The sequence below is a fragment of the Acipenser ruthenus genome, chromosome 5, assembly GCF_902713425.1.
Source record: "Acipenser ruthenus chromosome 5, fAciRut3.2 maternal haplotype, whole genome shotgun sequence".
Taxonomy (NCBI): domain Eukaryota; kingdom Metazoa; phylum Chordata; class Actinopteri; order Acipenseriformes; family Acipenseridae; genus Acipenser; species Acipenser ruthenus.
Window position 1 is genome coordinate 9210308 of NC_081193.1, and position 27802 is coordinate 9238109.

The 27802-nt window shown below is 36.7% G+C and overlaps 1 protein-coding gene across 11 annotated transcripts in view; it reads right to left on the reverse strand.

Moving 5' to 3' along the window:
• Window positions 1–27802, reverse strand: part of LOC117402662 (kinase D-interacting substrate of 220 kDa B-like) — a 58605-nt gene that overhangs the window by 19155 nt on the left and 11648 nt on the right. For all 11 annotated transcript variants that reach the window (XM_059023616.1, XM_034004028.3, XM_034921375.2 and 8 more), the window contains exons 3-22: window positions 27486–27584; window positions 25685–25783; window positions 24086–24184; window positions 23649–23750; window positions 23194–23292; window positions 21551–21748; window positions 20989–21087; window positions 20771–20869; window positions 20551–20649; window positions 18735–18912; window positions 17823–17987; window positions 17444–17623; window positions 16618–16783; window positions 16180–16331; window positions 15594–15883; window positions 14962–15102; window positions 14566–14803; window positions 12631–12719; window positions 11715–11859; window positions 10906–11068 (exon numbers count right to left, since the gene is read on the reverse strand). In XM_059023616.1, the coding sequence (XP_058879599.1) occupies window positions 10906–11068; window positions 11715–11859; window positions 12631–12719; window positions 14566–14803; window positions 14962–15102; window positions 15594–15883; window positions 16180–16331; window positions 16618–16783; window positions 17444–17623; window positions 17823–17987; window positions 18735–18912; window positions 20551–20649; window positions 20771–20869; window positions 20989–21087; window positions 21551–21748; window positions 23194–23292; window positions 23649–23750; window positions 24086–24184; window positions 25685–25783; window positions 27486–27584 (2900 nt within the window). The remainder of the gene's footprint in view (window positions 1–10905; window positions 11069–11714; window positions 11860–12630; window positions 12720–14565; window positions 14804–14961; window positions 15103–15593; window positions 15884–16179; window positions 16332–16617; window positions 16784–17443; window positions 17624–17822; window positions 17988–18734; window positions 18913–20550; window positions 20650–20770; window positions 20870–20988; window positions 21088–21550; window positions 21749–23193; window positions 23293–23648; window positions 23751–24085; window positions 24185–25684; window positions 25784–27485; window positions 27585–27802) is intronic.

Sequence of the window (27802 nt, forward strand, 5' to 3'; positions counted from 1 at the left end):
AATGTACTTGTTGGGATGTTTAAAAAAACAGTTTACTGTTTCAAAGTATTTCAAGACTTTCCCTAGCAAAAACTTTAATGATTTTTTTCTTTTGATTTTAGTGTTGCTAACCTAGTTTTATATTTACATATATATATATATATATATATATATATATATATATATATATATATATATATATATATATATATATATATATATATATATTACATTTAAAACGCTACATCAACAAAAATTTCTTTTTTTTTTTACTAGATTTGAACAGAAGCGATATTAGTTATTTATTGGACATGCACAATCCATCGATTTGTGAACATATTAAAACATAAAGATTGACAAACATGTTTATTTATGAGATTATCTGTACGACATTTTATTATGGCAACGTGTTTATGTATTAAAAAAAAAAACAATCATCAGGGTATGAAACCTGGATCACCCTGCTGCAGCAGTGTTCCAGTTAGCCATCATGGGACAAGCTGTTAGATGAGGAAAAAAGAGCTGTAAAATGCTGTGCACTGCTTAAAAAAAAGGTATATAATAGAAATAAACAAAAGAAAAAATAATTGTCTTTGCAGAATTTGATGGAGCCTACTGTAAATATTGTGTGCATTTTGGTAGAAAAACAGTACAAAATGGCAGGTTATACACGTCCTTTAAAAATCTGAGGATCAACAGTTACAAAACTGAGAACGTCAAGAAAAATCTGAATTCCACAAAGCAGCAGTAATAGTTGGCAATGAATTTGTATCTATGATGCAACAAACTAAAACACCTGTACATCAGGAGTTGAATTCAGCTTATAGATAAAGAGTGGAAATATTTTAAAAAAAGCAAAAGCTGAATAACTCCCAAGTATTGCTTATTATAGTTGTGCTCTTAGTATGTTACTTAAATTTAGTAGCAGATGTGTTCCAAACTGCACTGAAAATAAACATTTCCTTAAAGTATGTTAAATTTGTTGATGTGAGGTCACAGGGAACCTTTTATGTATCTTGAAGAATTTAGTGAACCCGTCAAGCTACAAGGCTAGATCCTCCCCTGTTAAATAACCAACTGATTGTGTTCACTGTTAAATAAAAACCAAAATCCTACAAGTTATATTCTACTTTTTTGTGTGTGTGTTTTGTGCAATGGGGAGGGGGAGGGGGCAAGTAGACTTTTCAAAAATTGCACACCCCTGAAGTTGGTTGCTATCATATTCAAGTGCTTAAAATACAACAACTTGCTAAGACACCAAATAGTAATTTAATGTCTGTACTCACTTGCTTGTTGCCTCATTCTGCTGAATGGTTAAGCTATGCACCTGATGACTGTAATTAACGCAGCATGTTTACATTTTAAATAGTGTTGTGTATGGAATTGGTGACCACACCTTTAATTGTGTACAGTTGTAACATGGGAAACAGCATGCTGCAGCTCCCATGCTCAGTATCAGTCCTGATCTGACAGCATGTAACAGACAGCTTTTATTATTACATGTTGTTGTTTATTTTTCAGTAAAAACAAGTTTAAATTGCAGTGAGTTCATTCTGATATTTATAATATAAAATACACCACAGCAAGATATTGTCATATATTTTAGATATTTTCATTAGCACAACCTGAGCACTAAATTTAGTGAATGGCAGTTTTTTGTTTTTTAATGCAAGTAAGCTGCAGGACATTTCATTTTTAATTCCCTAAATATTTTTTTTCTCTGCAGTACACTTCCTAATTACTGTCCCAAGTATTTCTATTCATTCTGCTTTCACCTTTCTTTAAATAGACAGTTTGAGAAATAAACTTAGTTTTCCCTGCAACAGTACAAAACTCACACTACATTACTGTTTTTCATTATGGTAACGTCTAAATTAAGCATGCCTGCTTCTTTGGCTGAAGAGATATTATCAGCTCATCATCTAACTAGGGAACCTGCTGTGTAATTAAATCCTCCTTTAACTCCTGACGGTAAACAATATAACCAAATCTATTATATCTGGGACAGTTACGGCTGCTAAAAAATTTGCTTGTGTTGACTCAAAACTCTAGAATTTGACTGGCGAAAGATAACATTGGTTTACTGGTGTTCACAAAGACAACTTTTTTCAGCTTGTTACGGTAACCTTTTCTTGCTTGAGGGAGAAGGAACAACGGCCTTGCACTGATCAGTACTTTTTACGAAGTCAGTCAAGTCAGTCAAATGAAATCCAGTGACAGGAAGCACACCACAGTTCGCAGGATATCAGCACCCTGTCATAGATGAGAGGAGGACTTGCATAAACACAACTAGTTATGAACCTAATGATCCTTGTGAACCCGGTCAGATGAACCAGCGTAAGAGAGAAAAGAACCTCAACGGGCACAAGACTGGAGTTAAATGGCCAAGAGCTGCTGAGAAAACAGTGTGGGACACAGTAAACACGGATCTCTGTTTTGCATTGGAAAGGTTAGGTGGAACAGTTGAAAAGAAGCTGGGTGAATATGGAGCCACCATCAACTTCAGAATTCACCACTGCATGGCAAATGTCTAGAAATTGGAATAATGGCAAGAGGCACCATTTTTCCACTGGCTTTTACCATGGCAATGGAAGTAATTATTAGGGCGTCAAATGGGTAGTGGGAGGAGAGCGCTTGGCTTCTGGAATGTGACTGCCACCAATTACAACATACATGGATGACATGACAACCATGAGTACAACAATAGCCTGCACTAATCGGTTATTGGGCAAACTAATCAATAACACTGAATGGGCACGAATGCAATTCAAGCCCACTAAGTCAAGGAGCAGCTCTATAATTAAAGGTAAAGTAGTGGATAAGAGGTTTTACATTAACGGTGAGGCAATGCCAACAGTGTCTGAGAAGCCTGTGAAAAGTCTTGGGAGATGGTATGATGGGGACCTAAAGGACACCGTTAGTGTGGGAGAAATGTGACAACAAGCAGTGCAAGGGTTGAAGAGCAGAAACAGCAGCACTTCACCGGTCAAACTTAAACTCTGGTGCTTTCAGTTTGGTCTACTGCCAAGACTTCTGTGGCCACTCACTGTGTATGAGGTTTCCTTGACAACAGTGGGACTGTATAAAGGAATACTGCAGCTGCCAGTCTCAGCTCTAACCAAGGAGTTTAAGTGTGCCAAGGTTCAACTGGAAAAAACATTGGTAGAGTCACACAACAAATGTGTGATGGACACAGCACCTGTGTTGAAAACTGGAAGAAAGTGGGTGGCAAAGGAAGCTGTGGAAGATGCAAGGGCTGCCCTTCGGATCAGTGATATCATGGGGCAAGTACTGCATGGAAGAGGAGGCCTCAGTTCTGCTCCTCCTACATGGCACAAACTAGCCCCAGTTTAACAGAGGAAGCTGGTAGTCAGTGAGGTGCAAAAGCAGGAGGAGAGGATGAGGTGCGCAAAGGCAGTTTCCCAGGATAAGCAGGGAGAACGGACGAGATGGGAGAGTGTGGAACAACGCAAGATCGGCTGGTGAGATCTATGGACAATGGAATTACAAGCATTTGTATTTGATCAAACTGTTACTGTCCTTTTCGCACACTTTTCGCAGTCTGGAGCCTTGCATCATAATTTCTGAGATTCAGTGGTACAAACTGATTGATACATTACGATGATGCGATTGAGGGAGTATTGTGGATGAGGAATCATCGTCATAAAGAACAATTGCCGGTGTGTACCAATTACAAGCCTGTCATGTACCAGTGCTGGTACGCGTACCACAGGTTCAAAACCACTGCTCTAGATAACATAATCATAAAATCTACCTCAATAACAAGGGATTAAGATAACCAAAATGGTAAGGTTTAGTTTGTGTCTCTCTCCTCCCCCCAGCCACTTACAGTAGTTATTACAATTACGTCATTGAGATGTCTGCACCAACTGAGTAGTCGGTATCTAACACAGCTGCCTATTAATATCCTATTTTTTTCAGTTTATCTGAATGCTAATCAATTCAAAAGCCTGCTCTATTTTACTTTATTCTTATTCAGCACTCCCACACAGTCCATCTGACAAAGAAAATCATTCTTCCACTATTTCTCCCATTACAACCAATGAATGTAACACTTGACTTTGCACGCAACCTCTTAATAGGGCATAGTATTCAATACCAAATTACCATAAAAACCAAAAAGCAAAATGCAAAATGGTTATTTTTGAAGAAAATAAAAAGAATCAATGTTCTTAATAAAGATAACAATGGCAGGCAGTATCCTGTCAAGCTCCTCTAAAATCCCCAGAAACTGGAGTGTCACAGATGTTCTCAAGCCAAAAGATTTGATAGCTCATACTTGATTATGTCTGGCCAATAGAAGGGAACACAAAGGGAGTAGTAACATGAATCAGCCAGCAATGACAACAGCAATGAAATGTGTGGAATGAAAGAAACAAAGCAGTTTCCATTACCAACAGCATTAAAATGTTACTTAAGGGGCTATTGGTCTGCTGTGCCCAGTAATATCAACCTGAAGGCCAAAATTGAAAATACACTGCTAAAGCGTAGAATGCAACACATTACTATTACAAAAATGGTCTTTGCTACTGACTGGCATTGTCTTTAACCTTTTGTGAGCACCCAAGACATATAACTACAGTACATAGTGCACATAATACAAAGTGCTTGTTTGTTCTGTTTCGCCCACTGTCTAGATTGAATCATTTATATCAGATTCACTTTTGCAGGAGCTACATCAAGGATCACTTAAAGCCTAAGTGCATCATTCTGTCTTTGGACGCACTCCAATTCTGAAAGGTTAGGGATGAGGTATGTTGGTGAGCTGTTTATGCTTTAGGGCTACTGAGGAAAATAAAAATAATAATTTAAAAAAAAAAAAAAAAAAACAACAACGCTTCTCATAGCATTAAAAAACAAAACAAGGGTTAGGCTGGTTTAGGGTTAGGGTGAGGCTGGTTTAGGGTTAGGGTTAGGCTGGTTTAGTTGTTCAATTTCAGCTTTAGTTGGCACTGATCAGCACAGCAATAATAGGAATCCTTCTCAATTGTCAAGTTAAGGAGGGCTGAATGTGGCTGAATTTATCCCTGAGTGCACAGCGTCCAAAAAAAGGAAAGTCTTATTTCAACAGAGCAAGAGTTGAGCAGCTGCCCACTGCTTGGTTGTCCTGTTCAAGGAATTTAGTGTTTTATACTAAAACCTTTACATTTACTAGAAACAAAAAAGGCATGTATACCAGTGCAGAATTGAATGTCACAGCATCCTACTACGGTAAATGTTTTTTATGATTTGTTTCCAGATCACTGTGTGCTTTCTATTCTTGATTTCAAAAAGAGGGTCATTGTTTAACGTCTGAAACCTAAGCACATGATACCCATCATTTTTTTCTGTACTGGCTGTGGCCTCTTAATAACCTTTAAACCCTGGTCTTAAGATACAATGCATAAATGCTACAAGTAAAGATTATGACTGTTCTTTTTGTGTCCTTTTCTTGTGAAGCACATCAGACCCCTATCACAGACACACCGATGCAATAATGTTTCACAAAATTGTAGCTACCTATACACTAGTATTTTACACATTTTAACAAAACAGTGCCAGTATCATCAGCAAAAATTCTTATCAGACCCACATTTTTTGTTAAAGAAATTCTGTTATATTGTCAGCATTCACTCAGTATCCAGTACCATGCTCCTCAGCTTCCTCTCTGGAGGATGTCCCTGCCATGAGAATACATATGTAATATGCTAAAGTGTATTTATTGGTTTGGAATTTCCGTGTTAGGTGCCTTCAAAGTCTTAAGAAATGCAATAGAGACCAGTAAAATACTACAGCAGTTAGAAGTTAATATAACCCCCACTTACTAACTCATTACCTTTCCTGATTGATTTCAAGTACAGGAAGCAATGAAACCATTGAAACAAATAATTTAACTATACGACTAGAAAGTTATAAAGCATAAAAAATATATAATTGTTATACCTGGTTTAAATATAATCTTATAGCTTATTACTACTAAGAAGAATGAAAATCACATAAATATGCTGTACAAAAGCTTTTAGTTTAACACATAATTGCTCCTAAATTACAATAATTGAACCAATTAAAGTCAACCCGTATGAACAGTAGGTCCTCTTAATGTATCAATGCTTTGCAGAAGTCTGCCTAATTAGCTTAAATTGCTTTCCAGTATTAATTTCAAATGTCATTAGTTAAAAGTTGAACAATTTGAGGAATCATTTTAAACCCCACATTTTAATAAAGCACGGAGAACCAATTTTTCTCTATGGAAAGAATAAGAAAGGTGTGATTTCAAGTGCTGTTCTAGGAGATTCTCCCCTTTTTATATTAATGGGCTTGTTACCCAATGATAAAACAAAGCAGACACATGCTGATACAGTTCGACTTGGTCATATTTGAAAATATTTGAATCAGTTTTTATTCTATAAATGTAGCCTTCGCTGCAGTGTAATGCATCAGAAAGCAGACTTTGTGATCCACGGCTCACATTACTTAAATCAAATTTTGCCTCTACAGCAGATCTCCTTGGGTTTAGGGATTTTCCAATGAACTAAGATCAGCATGGAAAATATTTAGATTTGTATATAGACACTTTATAAGTATCAGTATATTTAGATACTATAATGGATTTTTTTTTTTTAAATTGCAAATGGCAGCTTATTAATTATAGCATTTTTCAGAACAGATGGAAAAATAGCATCTACAGGATTGGCTAGGATTCTAAGAGGCACAGGCTGTGTTTATTTGCTGTCTTACATGTAGTGTGTCAGATTACCGTATTCCTTCAAATTTAAAACGCGCTTTAACAATTTTTTTCTTCTCAAAGATAGCCTGCATCTAAAAATTTGAGTACATTATAGTGATGCGTGTATTAAAAATCGGCAACAAAATATGTGACTACCCGAGTACACAAACACCAACGTGACTGACTGTCGAGAAAAAACAACAAAAGCGTCTGCCCGAATACACAAGCAGCAACGTGACGCTGCCGAGAAAAGACAAAACAAGCTTCCTGAGGAATTCCAAGAGAAACGTTTACAATTTCAGCATTTCTAACAAACAGTACCAGCTTGGACAGATCGAAAATGCTGATTAGACCCTCGTATTTTTCGACATGCCAAGCAATGTTCAGTGCTGTTGTGGTTGCTGGGTTACATGTTGCCTGATGCCGTGGAGTGTTGTGTCGTTCTTGGTGTTGCCAGGATGTGTGATGCTGAAAGTGAGTGGTGGTGTATGCAAGACAGAGACGCCATCTTAAGTATTATACAGTACCCAGCAAAATAAACAAACTCCGTGGTTAATCTACAACAACACTGCTTCATGTCAGTTTTGTACGATACAGCAGCATAATTGAGGTTGTATCTTTGCAAATACATATTTATTTTTTCCTCAAACTGAGGATGGGAAATTTGGGCTGCGTCTTAAATCTGAGGGTGTCTTAAATTCGAAGGAATACGGTAACAGTTTGGGTACATGGTAAATGTACAGAGGCAATAGCCTAATTTATGTAAATTTTAAATTCACTTGAGGCACAATATTTTTCATTACAATTTCGAGTCTAACACCAACAGAAAATCCGTTTCTCAATTATTCTTTTGATCCTTTATAAAAAAAAAAAAATAATAAAAATAAAAAGAACACATGAAGAAATTGTAGTTTAAAAGGTTAATCTCCAAAAGTCTTGATGCTATTAACAGATTACACACATACCGTATGAGATTAAATGATTGGATTGCCTCAAATGTTACATAAACTGTGTACCTCTGTAATGCTCTGGGAAGGAACCTGTTAGTTCCTGGTACTCAAGTAGTAAGAAGGACCAATATGCTCCATTTTCAGTATATATATATATATGTATTTATTTATTTATTTTTTTATGATGATGATGATTTAAAAAAATACATATAAACTTGGTTTCGTTGCTTGACATCTAAACACCACTAATGAAAAGTAATCCAATTTGTGCCAATTGGGCTGCAAAACTTTAAGAGTCTGGGGAGGAAAGAAATCCAAATCAATTTTAAAATGACCACCACACGTGGTATTAATTAATCTGTTCTTGATCCTAAAACATTCTTTCTCAAATGTGCAGCAGCTGGATTTTAAATAGTAAAGCATGTGAGGAGTTCATTTGTTTTGCACATAAATGCACTATTATTGCAATCATATAACATTAAAATAAATTGTACCTGATATTAGATTTTGTTTAATTCATAAGTAATTACATCTAAAATAATTTAAATTGTTATGTTGTTACGTTGGTTCCTTCAACATTTAGATGCCCTCTTTTTCACAGGCTACACTGCCCTCTTGTGGCCCTGTATGGATACACGTAGACAATACCCCAAATACTTTCCCTTTGCTGTAAGAGGGGTATGGCATAGAAGCTGTACATTTGTATTCTGCTACTTTTTCATGTCTTAATGTCCCAAGGAGGCACTGTCAATCTAGCGCTACCTTCTGTAATCTTTTTTTTTTATTATTTGTATTATTGTTTATAACATATTGGTTTTAAAGCAGCATTAATTATTTCTGTTTTACTCTGCTTTTTACAATGAAGGTTTTCAAACAGCGAAAAAAAGCTTTATACTGAAGCTAGAAATGTGCTTCTGAGAACATAAAATAAATATCCCTGTGTCACAATGAAGTGCATTCAGACATTGCTCTGGCTCCTAATTATACACACACACACACACACACACACACACACACACCACAAACGTGGGCATGGGATACACTAATTTTTACCGAAACTAGTTGGAATTCAGAACGGAGCTGCGCTTCAGTAATTCAAATCAATGCTGCCATGATACATGTTTTAAGAACATAAGAACATAACAAAGTTTACAAACGAGAGGAGGTCGTTCAGCCCATCTTGCTCGTTTGGTTGTTAGTAGCTTATTTATCCCAGAATCTCATCAAGCAGCTTCTTGAAGGATCCCAGGGTGTCAGTTTCAACAACATTACTGGGGAGTTGGTTCCACAATTCTCTGTGTAAAAAAGTGGCTCCTATTTTCAAAAAAGTCCCTTGGGTCGACATTATCGATGTCTTTTAGAATTTTGAATGCTTGAATCAGATTGTCTTCTTTGTTCAAGACTGAAAAGATTAAATTATTTTAGCCTGTCTGCATGACATGCCTTTTAAAACCGGAATAATTCTGGTCGCTCTTCTTTGCACTCTTTCTACAGCAGCAATATCCTTTTTGTAGCGAGGTGACCAGAACTGAACACAATATTCTAGATGAGATCTTACTAAAGTTTTAACATTACTTCCCTGGATTTGAATTCAACACTTCTCAGTATATATCCAAGCATTTTGTTGGCCTTTTTTCATAGCTTCCCCACATTGCCTAGATGAAGACATTTCTGAATCAACATAAACTAGATCTTTTTCATAGATTCCTTCTTCAATTTCAGTATCTCTGCGTGCAGTACCTTACACTTTTCTCTATTAAATGTCATTTGCCATGTGTCTGCCCAGTTCTGAATGCTGTCTAGATCATTTTTGCCAATCCTCCTATTTTTGTGTCATCTGCAAATTTAACAAGTTTGCTTACTATACCAGAATCTAAGTCATTAATGTAGATCAGGAACAGCAGAGGACCTAATACTGATCCCTGTGGTACTCCACTGGTTACCTTGCTCCATTTTGAGGTTTCTCCTCTAATCAGTACTTTCTGTTTTCTACACGTTAACCACTCCCTAATCCATGTGTATGCATTTCTTTGAATCCCTACTGCGTTCATTTTGAGAATTAATCGTTTATGCAGGACTTTGTCAAAAGCTTTCTGAAAATCTAAATAAACCATGTCTCATGCTTTGCAATTATCCATTGTCGATGTTGCATCCTCAAAAAAATCAAGGAGGTTAATTAGACACGATCTCCCTTTCCTAAGGTAATTCTCCATTTTGGATCTTCTTATAGTTTCCATAAGTTTACATGTAATAGAAGTCAGGCTTATTGGTCTGTAGTTACCTGGTTCGGTTTTGTCTCCCTTTTCGTGGATCGGTATTACGTTTTTATAACAACTTTAAAATTTCTGAGGTAATTTCAGATTTCTATTGTTGTTTTGATTTTGACGGCTATTTTCTTGAGTTTTGACAAGAAATGCCAGTTACCAATCTGCCTGCCTATTATTGAGATTCCAGTAGTGTTTGTCCGAGAGATGTGCACCTAGGCTGCAAATGGACAGACAAAAAAGATGGTTGCGAAGAGGCAATGTAAAATAATCCCTGAATTAATTCATTGAATATAAAAAAATACACATGTTATTGTTATTTATTTAAAAAAATGTACTTGTGGTATAAACAGACTATTGAATGATCGTTTGTGGTATACGATTTCTCTTCACCTTAGGAGGATCTCCAAGGTTGTCTTGCAGTGATAATCAAATGAATTTTCATGCTTGTGGTTATAGGAATTTCTAAAATTCACAAAAACAGCTGGTACATACTAACAGAAGTGTCTGACTGGAAAACTACCAAATTATGGTACATTTTTGTATTTGTACATTTTGGTAGTAGCTACACACTCACATCGTTTTGTTTTAATAAATAAATAAATAAATAAACATAACCAGAACAAACCTTGTATTTGCACTGTATGAAATATTTTAGCCAATTTGGTATTTTTACTGTGATGTAGTCAACATAGTGTAGATTATAATTCTTACCCAAATCTAAATCAGCAAAGCTTTACTTACTGTAGTTTGAGAGATATTGTTGCCATGAGAAAAACAATATACAACATGACAAAGGGCAGGGGTACCCAACAAAAACCTTATGAGTGATTTTCATAACTTTTATATTTAAATAACACTTAACAGTCAGACTCAACTGGTCAGTGTATTTGTCCATAAAAGATGCCAATAAAAGCTTCCCTAATCCTAATACATTATACTGTATCTAAAACAATAACGCGGTGCATGGTTGTACTGTACTTACCTTTCATAAATTGTTTTCAGGGTGACATGCTCTGGAACCCCCTCAGTTTCTTCCAGATATAGAATGAGCCAAGAAGTTCTATATGGCCACTGTTCCGTGATGTTTATCCAGGATGCCAGCCTGTCCCAGTTAAAGGTGATCTGATTGGCTCTCAGCAGCCTTCCTGTAATGCAATACCATCTGTCCGTCACATAAAAATGCTTTCACAAGTTTCTGATGGAATGGCTATCTCGTAATGCAGTGTGACAACATGTTATGCATGTTTGAAATCCTCTATGACAGATGCACCTTCATGATTATGCCTCCACATGCATCTTACTCTTTACCCTTCCACTTTTTAAATAATTTGAATTCATAAAGGTTATAGCTTTAGACATAACCAATATTAGTAAATGTTTGTACAGAACATTTGATTATTCTGTGAAATAATTATGACAGAAAACATAATGAGGATGAAACATCCTGATATGAACCAGCAGCTTGATCATTAAGCCAGAGCTGTCAATTCGGCAGTTCCTTCTTAGTCACTGAATCTCATTCGTTATGCTTATTATTGAAGATTCTACTGCAATGTCCTTTTCTAAATGAGACTTTGAATTCTACTGTGAACTTGCAGATGGCACATTTACCTATACACACAACAGTTAACCTGATTGCAGGTTGTCCAGTTATTTTTTGAGGGTAGTGTATACACAGAAATAATTAACAGACCAAATGCTTTAAAAATCTTATGTTAAATTCCAAATACTATTATTTAGGGACCATTGATCGAGCTGTTTGAGATTCTGTTTTTTGTACTCATTGCTTACCTGTGACAGAAACAATATTGAGTAATCGTCTCATTGTCTGCGGGCTGATGTCACTGAACCAGTCCTCAGTAACAAGCAATTTAGTCAGATCAAAGGACATCTGCCGTGTTACTGTTCTCTGCATCTGCCTCCTTCGATAGGTGTCCTGTGGATGGTACAGACATACAGTTGATTAATGAGGATGCTTAGAATAAAAAGTCAGCACGACCCAAATCTGCAGTAAAGTAACATAACTAACAGTATGCACAATTTCTTCAAAATACAGCCATAAAGAAGGCTTTGTCCACAAAGCCCAATGCTGAGTCTTTATTTCCAGCAGCTATATGTATTACATTTAAGTGTAGGCAATTCCAAGGTTTGGCAGGTTTCACACAATAATGCACTATACAATGTGTACCAGATGTCAGTAAATACAGGAAATGCAATAAACATTATGAGGAAATTATGCGACATCAAGCCAAATACAGCCATTCTAATTTACTACAGTAGTTTAACTGGGTCTTACATTTTACTTGTTCTTAAACATTTCAGAAGTAACTGCTCCAATAATTAACATGGAAATGACTACTTAATGAAACTTTAGATTCCAATACTACCTACAGCATAAACTGCACAGTGTGTCCATACAAGAACAGCAAGTCATATGCATTCCTGTTTGTGTATTAGATTACATATTCTTTCTTAAACATTTCATCTTTGCTATAGGTAGGTTACACTTAAACAAGAGGTTCTGTTTAAAATCCCTTGCGCCAGGATCCATGGAATACTGAAGAAACAAGCCTGGTTAGGGAAGACCTGATCTTGCTGCAACAGCTTAAACTCTAAACTATTAACGCCCTTATCTCCCACAACCTAATGCCCCATCGTAAATAGTTCTGAGAAATACAGTATTTTATTGATGAAAACAAACTCTTACCCTTCTATTTAGAGCAGTTTTGCTACCAATCTTTGTCAGCTCCCCAAGACTGTGCTGGGAAAGCTTTCTGTCAATGTCTTCATGCCAACCTAGAGGAAAAATACAAGAAAAAAAAGAAGATTTCTATAATACATACCATAATTATACCAGCCGTGTAAGTACCTCAAACATCATTTCAATCAATCATGAGATACACAGCTGTACCAACTGTGCAGCCTAGGGAACAGAATATACAATTATTACACACGTCAGCGTTATTGCATCACTCATACCAATGTATTATACAATTAGACACAATGTAAAAATAATAAAATAATGCATTAATACACATTTAACTTTATTTATTTATTTTCCTGGTATCCTGTTGGCACCGCAGTCGTTATAAGTAGGGGTCTACCTAAATCGCAATTTCGTGGAAATCATGAAATTGAGTTCTTGTTTACTATTCAAATGACAAAGTTTTAATCAGTCTATCAGTGTGTATTTACTGCTTTTATGTGACCTGTACTGTGCAGTAGGGACTGGGACAAAGTTGGTGCAGCATTGTTTTGATTTAGGTTGCTAAAATCTAGTTTTCAGCATTGGGGGTAAAATAGTAGAAACAGATGACAAAAAAAGCAAAGTATATTTCGGTTGATGATCGTTTCAAGATATTTCCCAAAGAAACTGTACAGACTGAGGTAATTGTTTTGCATATCTTAATGTGTCTTTGGAGAAAATACGATCGATCGCTATTTAGCTTCAGAATCACACATTAAACAAAAGGCTACTACAGAGGCTGCTGAACAGAATAAAATAAACAGCTTTCAGAAACCAAACTGGAAAGTCAGCCCAGACAAAAAGTATTCCTGTCTGCAAGTTAAAACAGTACTAAAACGATCCAGCACAGCCACCTCGCTTCAACTTTGCTGCTTACTTTTTTGCAGTTGGAATTTTAGACCTGAATAGCCATGTTCTCTATGTTTTGACTTGGTGTTAATAAAATAAATTATTGGATGGGACAAATAATATGACAACGAACGTGCTGCATACATTGACTTTATTAAAGTATGCCAGATGCCCTTGTGTAACCGAGTTTTTGGGCTGTTTCTAATCGATTTCCACATCTGTATAACTTCCAACCAATTCAGTGGATGCAGAACGTGTAGTCTCAATGTATGGGCAAGTCAACTGCAGGGGGATGCTGCATGCTTGCCTTTTAACAAATTACAGCACTCTGTTATAGTAAGGAAGCAAGTACCACTATTTTTAGGCTTTATAGTGTTCTGAAATACTGTCTAGTTTCGCGTAATGTCTGTGAAATCCTCATTTTATTCCACAACATACCCGTGAAAAATACGTAAATTTACCGTGATTTAAGTAACCCGTAGTTATAAGTGGCACAGCACGTCTGAGTAAATCTGCAGCTCATGTGGTACATAGATAGGACTCTATGGGTAAGGCCCTTACAATATGCTGACAGAATGCAGCGACAAAGGAACTCACAAAATTCCAGCTTCAGCTTTTCACTTCTTAGGTGCATTTTTTTTTACAAAAGGTTTAAGTTAGTGTTTACGTATCCCTGCGATGCTCGTAACACTTTTCATCAACAAACCGTACTGAGGACTGGTCAGAATCAATCAGCTATGCCTTGTCATAGCTTTTGATTTGTTACAATATTAAAATTATTAAGGGATATTAATATGAACTGTCTACATGCAGCAAATTGCGCAATGAGCTCCCAAAAACGCCTGCCAGCGTAGTGCTGAAACTAGCACGCTTTTTCATTGTACAAAAAAAAAAAAGGTTTCGGTTTGCTTTTATCTTTTGTTGGTACCGTTTGCTTTGGAATTCTATGCAAACGTTGGTTTCAGTTCAGTTACGGTTTGTGAAAATCATAACCATTGCATCCCTAGTACAAAGTGTGTTTGAGTATTTCTGGGGACAGTAGCTCACCTTCTGAGTTTGTCACATCTCCATTAGTTGGTGCTGCCACAAGAAGCTTCTTGGCACTGCTCAGTCCACGGCTGTTCAGGAACACCGGCAGGTGGACTATGTTGCGCATGTAGTCGTGGCCATTGATGTTCGAGTCTCTAAGCACACTATTGAGGTTCTGGTTAATAGCCTTTATGATAATGTGAGGGTCGCTGGCAAAGATGGCTATAAATGGACCTTTGGAGAACAAAATCCTTACCTGAAAAAAAATAAATACTCTTTAACCATCCGTCTCATAATTAGCTCTCATGGCTTCTTGCACTGTTAGCAGCTGTTTTTTTTTTGTCTCTTTTTTTTTTATCGAGGTTGTTTAAGGAGGCGAGTTCAAATGAAAATGGTAAAAATGACAGAACTTACAGTGTCAAGCATCTGGAGTACTTTGTCTTGTTCGCAGGCATCCAGTCCATCAATAATAACTGCAAGCCTGGTTTGATTCTGTGTGAAGCCGTCGATTCCCTTTGCCATCCTGGCCATAAGTTCCACTTCACACTTCAAAACCTTTAAATCAATATGTAACACCACATCAATCACTGAAACAATTTCTGGCAGTGGTGTAATTAGTGGAAACGCAGGGGGAACATCTGGCCAGAACTTTTTAGATCTCACGGATTATGCTTCATGAATAATATGTCATCATCTCACTGTTTCTTAGGGCTAGACTGTTTGCTTTTTTCTGTCAAAAACATCAGAAATAACTAAACAGCATAAATACAGAAGTGACCACTTTTTTTCTTGACAGCATAGTAGTCAGATTCTGAAATTCCCAGTTTTGAGTAAGGCTGTCAGTTAACTATGTGATATACATAAATTCTGATCGAATATTAAACCTTTTTTGGTTGTGGTTCAAGCCATACATTTACCTACAATAGCCCGGAATAGTTTTACATCCGGCAAAATCAGTCACATACATCCCTCACCAAGACTACATGGATTTGCAGGTCAGCTGTTCTAGTTATGTAGTGTATGCATGTTTAAAATGAAACACTCACTTTCATAAAGCCTTCACTCTTCAGTTTCTGCATTTTGTTGGCTGCGCTATGAAGCCGTTTCCTCTGGGAGTTCAGGATTGAATCCAGGACCTGCCACCAAGTACGGCAGTTGAGGATCAGTGCCAGGCCAATGGCACAGGCCATGGAGATCAGTACAGCGTTCACCGTCATGTTCCTCTCATCCACTTTAAATATGGCCAACAAGATGATGCCAGTGATGAGGCAGCCCAGAATGAAAAGGAAGATGACAAAGGAAGGTACACAACAGGTCTTCTTCCATTTCTTCTTCCCTGAAAAACAGAAAAACAGATTTAGTCTCAAACAATTACATTCGCAGGACACAATCAAGGATATCTGTAATATACATATCCCTCGGCATGACTAAAAATTCATCATCAAAAAGTGTTATCGTTAGGACCTCAAAGTATGCAATGTGGACATTCGGACACCTATAGTCCCAGTAGTTTATTCACAAATGGATAATGGGGTATTCTAACTGAAATAAAAAATACAAGTAAGATATACAATTGCATATGGTTCCCCTGGGTTACAAACATTTCCTTAAGACTTTTTTTTTTCTATTTACCTTGGCTGTCTTCAGTTTTGAAGACTCTGAACAGCCTGGTTGCGAGGAGCCCAAACTCTCTTTCACAGGCATCAGAAAGAGTAGCTATCATCTCAGCCATGGATGTTTCTCCTCCAACACTGGACAACCGATTGTAATCTGTAAACAAAAACCTACCAAAAAAAGAAATACAAGATTAAAATGAACAGCAGTTTAAATCACTACAATTCATCATAGCTGTGTTCTTCAGTAGCGCACAAACTGTACTTGACAAATTGCTCTGGCAAGCGTCATCCAAATAATACAACACTATAAAAAACAACCCATTATGTGAAATGATCTAATAAGCAATACATGTTTTTTTTTTCTCTCTTCACAAAACCAGTCACATTATTTTTATTCAAGAGTTTCTGTCTAAATATTTACATGAAGGAACACTTACATTTCCAGAGGACCCACCTGACTGGTAATGCTCGGGTTGTCTGTTCTGGCAGCTCCGGGGGATTTACGAACATCAGTTTCAGGAGCAGTTCAAGGTAACCGATGTGCCGGGCCAGCCGGGTACTCAGCACCCATGCCCAGTTCCAACTCTCTCCCTCTCTGCGACCTCCAAAGTACACCACAACTGGAAAAACAGACCATTTTTTAAAATTCACCCCTGTAAATCAGGTGTTCTGAAGGCCACAAATGAAATGAGATTGATGGACTCAAGTCACTAATGTACAAGGTGAATCAAAAACACCTCACTATAGAAAATAAAATACCTGTAGCTTGGAAAAAAATACCATTAAAAAAAATGATTTACACATTTACGTGTCCCTCTTGAAAACAAGCTGGCTGAGTCAATTTAATGAGGTTTTCCTGGCGTTTGTAAAATGTCAATAAGCGTCTTTTATATAGGAAAATCTAAAACCTACAAAACTACGCTCATTTGTTTTCATACCAAGTAACATTTGCTGGAATTATTTTCAGCTCTATGCTTCAACTAAACACTGTGCAATTTGTGTATATCCCCTGAAAAAAAGTATGTCCAGGGAAATTTCTTAGGAAGCATTGTACTACAGCACCATCTAGTGTTGAATAGATATTTTTGTCTTCTCTACTGCAGCATTGCATTGCATTATAAGAACATAATCAGTGATGTATGGCCTATGAAGATTAAGGTCGATGAAGATGTATTTATCTGTCATTACAAAATAAAAAAGAATCTCATCCATATAATAGATTTTATTATATAAGAAAGGAGACCTCATCAAAAATGATTATACTTTTGGTATATACTTACCAAAAGATATATACATGACCGCAAGCAAGCTCAGTCCAACAGCAATTCCGAGTTTTGGATCCACAACAAAGGCCAGCAGCAATCCGACAGCTCCACAGAGAAGCAGGGTCAGGAACACCACCAGCCAGGAGAACTGGAACAGAGGCTCAATTTGCTGCCCAGCAAATGTCTTCATCTCATCTAAAGGAGTATATAGAAAGACTTTAACCCGCTTTCTGTTTGTTTGGTTATCATTTTATGACATTGTGTTTTATGAACATTTTCTAGAAGAAGTATCTATAGATACGTTTATTAAAAAAAAAAAAAAAACGGAGTTTATATAAGTTAGGGATTCAAATCAGTATTTTAAAATTTGATACAGATGTTTAATTTTGCAAACCTTCCAGCTTTTTGAGGAGGAAAGATTTTCCACTCCCCCACTGCGCGTAGAGTCCAACACAGATGGGCGGCTGCATGGTCGGTTCACTGAGAATGTCAGCCAGAGCGCTGCTGTACAGATCATAGCCAAGCAAGTCCCCGTCAGACTCACTCGGAGAGAGGTGCCCTGGTAATGCACAGTGAACAAGACACTTAGAACAGCAAGAAACGCAACAGGTTACCTGTAACACGCAAGTGGTTTAATCCACCTCAGGATTAGACTTTAAGATTAGAAAATACCAATCAACTGAACAATGTTAGTCCCAATTGAAGCTTACTAAATCAGAAGAGCCAGGTAATTAGTTTAACATGGTACAATTATGCACACGATGAAGGGGATATCCTGCTTGATAAAGACTGTTTGGTTTCATACGATCGGCAGGGCTCGACATTAGCCATGACCCGGTGGTGGTAAAGATCGCAGTTTGCCTTTAGTTATGTATTATTCATTTCTGTTAGTGTTTGACTATAAAATAAATATAAACTTGCTGAATACCTATGTGGCCTGAAGTCCTTAACTGACAATATAGTATGGTGGTGAGTTTTTTTAAATTTATTTATGCTAAGCTGTTGACCCAGATGCGCTTTGATCTTCAGAGGTGATTGCACGGTCATGTGATCTTGAGTTTAATTTATCCAAGCCATTTTATTTTGCTTATTTGATGTTGTATGGCAAATATAATATCATTAGTACGTACCTCTGAAGATTTTTTTTTTTTTGCTACATATTGAAAACTCTGCAAGTAGGGGCTAATTCCGTTGTGTTTTCCCCACGATTGCAGAATCACATTTTTCTGGAGGGACTAATAAGAAATAGACCCAAATCATCATAAAACAAAAAAGCAAAATGGAAACATATACACTGTAAACTTACTAGCTCCAAATATCTGAGTTAAAATGCTCTTCTGATGAGTGCAGTCTATGTTGTAAGGAGTTTCTCCAGCTTTGTTGGGACGGTAAAGCAGACGACCATCCTTTGGATTTCTCAGAAGCAGCTCAGCCAGTTTTCTGCTCCTACCACGAATTGCAATGTGTAGCGGGGTATCTCCCTTCTGCAAGAAAATCAACACAGATAAAAAACAGTTATTGAGAGATACATCTATAAGCTTGATGGTACAGTGCTTCCTCGTTATAAGGCTCTTCGGATTTAACGCTCTGTGTCAGAGATCGAATGATTCTTGGTGTCAGATCTCCTTCCCGACCTGTGAGGGCGCAGCGTATAAAGGAAACAGAGTACCCTGGATGGCCCGACAGTTCATTCCCAGGGTTAGGCGGAAGTCGGCCATCTAGAAAAGGGACTGAGCTATAGTACACTAAATCATTGACCCAGAAGGTTAACGGTGTGGCATCCGCGGATTGGAGGAGCGGGTGCGCTCGTTAACCAAGGGGTCATGGTTGACGGTATATAAAGGGGACATAGTGAGGTGATCTGTTCCTTGTGATGGCTATGTGAAGAACCGAAAGGACCGATACTGTGATTATTACTGCAAGTGTTTTGTTTGTTTTGTCTGTCTGTCTAAAACATACTGTTTGTTTGTTTATTAAGACTAGACAGCTAACACGATCCGGAGCTGTCGCCCACGGCCAGCACTAAACCCGGACAACCCTGCACATTGTATCACAGATAAATTGTACTTCACAGCAAGCACTACAGCATTCACTTTGGACTGGTGAAGGTGTTTGTATCTTGTGTGTGTTTGTACTGGACTATTGTTTATTATTGTTTACGGGACTGCAACCCATAATTACTTCCTGCGCAATACACATCGCTGTGTATTGCCAGTCCTCCTATTATTTACTGTTGGGTCATCAGACCATTTGCATTACAAATAAAACAGAAACCATTTCTGCTTGACCTCCTCTACTAATTACCACTTTGCCACACGCTCCAACAGCATGTGCCCCAATTCCCTATACTAGTGATTCATGCAATATTTCTACAGTAAATACAGAACCAGTGTTGTTCAAACTGTAAACAACTTCTCAGTCTAACTTCCACTTCTGTCTCTCCCTTTTGATACAGTATCTGAACTGAAGAAAAGCTGCACTGGCACTTTATAACACAGACATCTTATTCAGCATTCATTTTATAACTAAATAAATATTAGGCCTATTACATGGTTATCTTTCCTAATGTATTTACTTTTTTTCGCTGCGAGAGGAGCTGCCGCTTTCTCTGGGAGACGAGACGCTTCAGCTTTGCTTCAGCCCCGCTCCAGCAGCCGAACCTGGGGCGAGCCCATTCCTTCTTCCCCTCGCCCGACCCGCTCTCCTTCTCGCACTTGGTTTGCTTGTCTGTCACTTCGAACTGAACTCCCAACCGCCGTTTAGCCAGGCTATTTATAGTTTAAAAACTGCTATTTAAAATGATCCATGAGTGGGGATGAGTGTTACCTTTTTTTTTTTTTGTAAAAATGATTACATGGTGCTTTATGCATGGTTAATTCAAGGAAACTTACATTTCTGCTTCACTATATATGCATTATAGAGAGGGAGTTATTTTATTTTGTATTTTAGTCAAATGCGTGTTGTGTGCCGCGGCGCCCCCCACCCCCTCCCCCGTTTGTAACGCTCTTCAGTTATAACGCTCATATTGTGTGTCCCCCGAGACACGCGTTATAGCGAGGGAGCACTGTATTAACTTTGGATTACCAATATAAAGAATACATGTTTAAAAAAACGTTGTATACCTTGTCTACTGCAGACACTCTGGCCCCTTTATCCAGCAAAAGTTCAACAATCTCAATGTTTCTCATCTTCGTCGCCTTAATAAGTGTGGTTTCGCCATCCTGAAAATGAATAATTTAAATAAGAACACCTTGATAGCCACACTGGCATGTGCTGCTCTTTTGCTACCCACCTTACGAGAAATTTGTAATAAATATTTAGAAAATAACTGTACAGCCATACCTTGGTGCAGATTTCAGTATCTGGATTGCACTGCAAGATATCCCTCACCATAGAGGCATTTCCTTTCTCTACGGCCCAGTACAGAGCCGTCTTATTATCCTATGCGGTGCAATAAGGAAAGCAACAGTTACTGTACTGACATACGGGGACTACACATGTTAAAAAAAAAACTAACATAAAAAAACTGCTGAATTCTATCAAAAAAGCAATCATATTACCTGTCCTCGGATGTCTATGTCAGCATACTTTTGAAGCAAGGCTCTGACAATCTCCACATGACCACCTCTGACAGCTCCAATCAGTACTGTGTCTCCACTCTGAAAGAGAGGCGGAGCAGGATCATCAAACTGTGTCTCGCTGGATAAAATATCAGGTCTCCCATCAAACTTGTTTAAACATGTTTAAATAAGTTAACTAGCTTTATATAAAGCAGCCAACACCAGCAAAATCTGCCCAGTGCTGGTTATTATTGAGATTTACTTAATTTTTTATTTTTAACATTTCTATCACCTACCTCCTCGTTTAAAGTAGTGACATGCATTTTTTTAAATGTGTAAAATCAAGCTTAAATGAAACTGGTTAATATTGAATTCATACATACATTTACTTATTATCTTTTTTTAAATGCAAACACATAATGAAAACATAAAAAGGCTACAATACAACCACAGCCATTGCCAGCTTCTAAATAAGAAGTCTTCCACTGGAATGCGCTTGTTATAAAACAGGGCCCTAACTATTGTTACTTAAAATGCAAAATATTCCATTTGAAACACCTACCCTGTCGGGGATGTTAACATAGGTCCCAGCATCCAAGAGATCCTGGACAATCTCAGTGTGGCCTTCCTTGGCAGCGATCATCAGGGCTGTGTTTCCATCTTTATCAGTCATGTTGACATTGGGATTCCTCTTCAGAAGTTCTTTTACCACATCAATATATCCACTCTTCACTGCCACGATCAAGGCTGTCATAGAGTTCTTGCAAAAAAAATAAAGGAAGCAGGCAATAAATAAATCGTTTTGTAGATTTTAGAGATTAAAAATAGGCAACATATTTAATTGAAATAGCAACAAGTTTGCTAAAAAGATTTATGGTTATTCACTATTTCTGAAACTTTCTTTATACTGGTAGTTCTAAAAGGAATTTTTGTATTTTTTTATTTTTTAAGGGAATGGTAAGTGAGCCCATCAAGAAATATTACTAGGTCTATTGTGATGTGCTCCAGTTACCAGGGGAGCCTGCCACAAAGAGTTAATGTTAGATGAAGACAGCTAATGATGCTTATTAAGCCACATTTCACAATTGATGTTATGTAACACATCCAGTAAGGATCTTACCACTTTAAAGTTTGATTAAAAAATGTGAGCAAATGTGATCAAATTGGATGAATTACTCAATTCAGATAGATAGACAGATACCTATATATTATGTAGATTTTGAAGAATAATTTTTCTTTTACAAATATTTTAGTTTACCAATATCCTGTAACTGTGTCGTCGCCCCCCCCCCCCCCAAAAAAAAAAAAAATTTAGGCCCCATATTATCTGCTTGAAACAGTAGCCACCCATTAGTCCACAAGATAATTGGGTAAAATTATCTTACACATATTTAAATATAATTACCCAAAAAGATATTTTTTACAAAGCCAATACAGTCCAGGTGAAACAGGCCTGGGCGTGTACAACATTAGGGTATTGTAAAACAAGTTAAGAAACGTGGTAAGCTATACCAAGCACAATCATTTCATAATAGGGATGTTGGTCACCAACCTATTTATATCCTGCCTTATAAAAAGCATGTCTGTGGCTGCTGTTTCTCCCTGCAGACAATCTGACAGCACCCGTCAATCAGTTTTACCATCGCGTAAAAGGCCTTTGAGAGCGCAGGGAGAAATATCACCAGTATATATACTAACGTATTATTGTTGTTGTTAGAATCACTTTGCATATAATATTCAAATCTAGCGATCTCATCAAGTGACTTTTTAAAACTCAGAAGGTTAAAGTACCCCTGTGGCCTTAAAAGGACTCTGAAGCACATCTCCTGTTTAGCTGGTACACTACAGTGTCACCATTAACATGATATTTCAGACCTTACCATGGTGCTCTGTGATCTATATAATCTCCTCAATGCAGAAACTGACTGTACACTATGTTAAAACATAATAATAACTGACCAACAACCACAGTGAGGATCGATTGTAGTGGCAGGCTCAGAAATGTACAAATCACAGTTTTTCAGAAACAACTTGCTTTTTGGTTTACACTTTTAAATTGTACACAAATTAAAAAATGACAAATGTCCACCAGAAAATGAACTGAACCATGACAGCAGATATTCTTAACTCTTAAATCTTGTATTGAATGTATCAGTTAATGTGTTTTGGGTCAGACAGGGATTGTTTTATATTATAACATCTTACAGCTCCTTCTTGATCCACATCTGCTCCGTTCTCCAACAGGTGCTTAACGCTGTCATAATGGCCCTTCCTAGCAGCCCAGATTAAGGGGGTTGTGCCGTACTTTGAAAGGAGAAAAACAAAAAAACAAGTAAAGAACAACCCTTGTTTGTTTCTTCAAGAGCACAAGAAATACAAAAATAAACATAATTTTACAGAACCTTTTTTTTTTTTTTTTTACTAAGATCACAAACACAAGTAACGGATGCCTCAATCACATCCATCAGCCCAGCTCTATATGACCTCTCAACGCTGCTGACCTTATACTGTACATTACCAGTCTAGAAACGATAACTCCACTCTAAACTGCAACTTACATAGCCAAGACAAGTTATCTTATATACCAATATGTCTAGCCATGCCCTGTTTATTTTTTATATTTCAGTAGGACATTTGTACCCTTTGCGTTGAGTACTTACCTTGTCAGAGCAGTTCACTTTGGCACCATGTTCAAGTAAAAGATGCACAATTTCTGCATGCCCTCGTCCAGCTGCCCAGATGATAGGGTAAACACTGTATTGCTGAGATTGGGGGTAAAACAAACACATTAGTGTACCAGCTTAGACAAACAATGGAAAATCATTTTTGTTGTTATTGTTGTTGTTGTTGACGTAAGAGGTCTCTTATACTGGTTACTAGCAATTCACACATTAAAAAAAAAAAACCTTTCTAATAGTTGTGCATGAATGGATTCTGTCTGCTTATTCATTAAACACATTCACTCTTATTGTCTGCAGCCAAACCTTGGCTTGTTACCACCTCAAGTTTTATTTTCTTAACCTCTGACGTTAAGCACAGTTAGACATGGTAAGTACAACTTTTACACATATAATTCATGTGGTTTTCTACTGCTTACTTGGCCAGTGATGTTTGGGTTTGAACCTTTTTCAAGCAACATGCTTGTCACCTCTGTGCGCCCTTTGTATGCTGCCCACATAAGGGCAGTCCATCCTCCCTGCAGAAGGAAACACATAAATAAGATACAAGTACACTTGAAAACCCTGTTAATGTCAGAAAAAAAAAACTTTACAGACAGAGTCATTGGAAGGGATGGCAATAAGACTCTCATTGCATAGCAGCTTAATAAGAAACATCTGAGCTTGTTACCTACAGTATACACTGTAGCTAATCAAGTTCATATTAAAACCTGTACTGGGTGAAACTGCTATGCAATAGGAGTCTTATTTAAATCCTTACACTGGAGATATGGAGAAGACAGAAAGAACGCACGTGGCTAAAATCACATAGTCAGTGCTATCATATCAACATACATTTTACATGGTAAATACATTAATTACCCTAAACAAGTATAATTGAATATGGCACAACATGTTAATTAGAGAGTTCCTCCTAAACACAAATTACTTTTTGAGACAGGCATTCATTTTGCATTCCTCATTCTTAAGCTATTTCTTGCACATCCTTGAATGAACTCAATTTATAAATACAAACTTTCATAATAAAAAAGGCAATGGATTGGCTTACACAAGTACTTGAGTTAATACTTTTTAAATGTTTTAAATAAGCATTTTGGTTTTGCATTTTTATCCATTTCAGTAGATCCTGAGAAACCGATGCAGTAATGTTACTGAATTAAGTAAAGTCTTTAGTGATGTTTTATACATTTGGGTGTTACAAAGATGTTGGAAAATATTAGGAGCCACGAATACATGTTTTGCTTATTATTATTATTATTATTATTATTATTATTATTATTATTATGATAATTATTGTTATTACTGCATTATTATTGTTTAACGAAAAACCCTCGTCATCCAGACATACAGGCACCAATATGGCTTAAGGGACAACACCCCAATTAGTGTCAATGCTTGCTCATGAAATTCTTGATGCCAAGAGGCCCTTTACATCTCCACAGTGAAATGTATGTACAGGCACTTTTCTCCATATATCCCCAGATTCTGAAACTGTTAATAGTCTAGTTTCATCAAAATTGAAAGCAGTTCTCTAGATATATTACATGGAAAAAAATAAAGTGCAACATATTGTACAGGGACACACATACCAAGTAATTCAAATAAAGCAGTCTAAATTAAAACAAACAGATAAACTAAAACATGTATTATTACATTTAAAAGAGCTTTATAAACCGTCAAACAGTTTATTTTGTTTTGTGATGGTCTGTTCTGTTAATATAGTAGTAAATGACACTGATGAAAAGGTAGTTTGTGAAGCGCACTGCACTGCTTGCTAGAGGTGGGTTATACATGTAATTCTCCATATCATGAATAACACAATCGCACAGCCGTAGTGCCAAGAGAAAGACAGAAAATGCATTACATCATAAAAATACTAGATTATGTGGCAGGCACACACATATACGTGAGGGAAAGAAAACAAATGCATATAGAAACGAAATAGCTGTATATTAATAAAGGAATTAAAGTGTAAATAAAAATCTAAATGTACTTTTTCCAAATAAAAACTTACTCACCGAATCCCTGTGCTCCAAGTTAGCATTGTTTCTGAGCAGTTCTTTCACAACGTCGATGTGTCCTTCCTTTGATGCTGAAATGAGGGCTGTCCAGTTATCCTGCATTTAAAAAAAAACATAATCATTTCACCTAAAAGATACATGCAAATAAATGTATCTTTAAAGTAAAATTAGCATTTTACCTACCACATGGTCATACCAGGTACTCATTTAAAAGTTTTAAAAAGCACGGTCCTTCAACAAAATGAAGTGCCCATGACACACTAATCTCTGCACTGCTCTGTTGAGTGTGTGTATGTGTATGCTTAGACTAAAGCATGCTGTGGTAGCATACACCCATCGTTATGTGAAATTAAAGGTGCAACACTTAGTTGCTCATTATTTTGTTCTCTGTTTTGATTCCTCGCTGCAAGTGGATTGTGGTACACAAGGCAGGTTTCTTTTCTTTCAAGGTAAGCATGTTGTAAATTATGAAACAGTTTTTGATTGCATATTTACACCTGACAATGGATTTATTGTGTTTATGTCAACAAATCCAGAGGCATTTCTGGGATACAATGAATAAAATAAGGAATTACAGTACAGTACTATTGCAAAACAGCTGAATGGGACTAATTTTCAATATAGGTTGATGTTTATTTCATGGCATGATCAAACACTAATATGAGAAACTTAAACTGACAATGTGGTGCACAAATTACATTTATGGTAATAACTCCTTTATAAATGTTTTGCAAAACTGTCCATGTTCCTTAGGCAGTACTTTTTACAATTTTTAAATCTTTTGTTTTTTTAGAATTGTATTTATTTATTTTTCCACTAATTAAGTGATACAACTATTTTAGGCCTCAAAGAACATATTTAGTTTAATTTGGTTAAAGTTAGATAAAAGTAATATGTAGATTAATTATTTGTAATGTTAATTTATTACATTATATAAGTTTTAAAAAAGTTAAAAAGCTAAGTATCTAATTCATCATTTCTAGGGAGTTTTAATACCCAACTGTATAAATGGGTAATTTTATGTAAAAACAAAGAATGTGAAAAAAATGTGTAAAAAATAATGTTATTTGTTAATTGTATTAGGAGGCTGTGTGGTCCAGTGGTTAAAGAAAAGGGCTTGTAACCAGGAGGTCACCGGTTCAAATCCCACCCTAGCCACTGACTCATTATGTGACCCTGAGCAAGTCACTTAACCTCCTTGTGCTCCGTCTTTCGGGTGAGACGTAGTTGTAAGTGACTCTGCGGCTGATGCATAGTTCACACACCCTAGTCTCTGCAAGTCGCCTTGGATAAAGGCGTCTGCTAAATAAACAAATAATAATAACACTGTACAGTAAAGTTTTTCTTTGTGTGTAAAAAAAAAAAGAGACATTTTTCCTTTAGTGTTACCTACAGTTTGGTGTTGCTACAAATCTGTAGAATCTTTAAGTTGTTCCTAGATGTTTTTAAAAATAAATATAATAATTGGATATGTGTGTTTAATAATATATATCATACATGTTATCCCACCTGTGCTGCAGTTAATTATGAGAGGAGGTACCATAAGTAAAAACAGGTACATCAATGGAATATTGTTCATTAAAATTGATGATTAATTTTTTTTTGTGGAGATGCACAATACTCTATAGTGGGTAATTTTGACGGTAGTTATATAAGTACATTGACATTTCAAAAATAGCCTAATATTAACCCAATCATAGCCTATTTACATTTAAGCTGAACTTTTTGTACACATTTTATTGTGGTAATTGCATTTTAAGAAACCCTGCTCTAGAAGTGTATAGAGAGTAATACTAACAGTATCTTCAAGGTTGATGTTTGCTCCTTTCTTCAACAGCTCCTGAACAATCTCTAGATTGCCTTGCTCTGCCGCTAACATTAGAGGGGTCTGTCCATTCTGCAAAACAAAGCAGTCATAAAAACAAAACCACATCTAGTTTAAAAAAAAAAAAAAAGTAGCCTCATACCTTAATGTAAAAAAATTATTAATAGGGTTATGCATTAGTAACTGAGGTTTTTTTTTAGACTTTACATTGCAAATCTTTCACGGAAACCAACATGCCAAATTATATACTGTACAGATTTATTTTGAAAATGAACCGTAGCAAACCAACT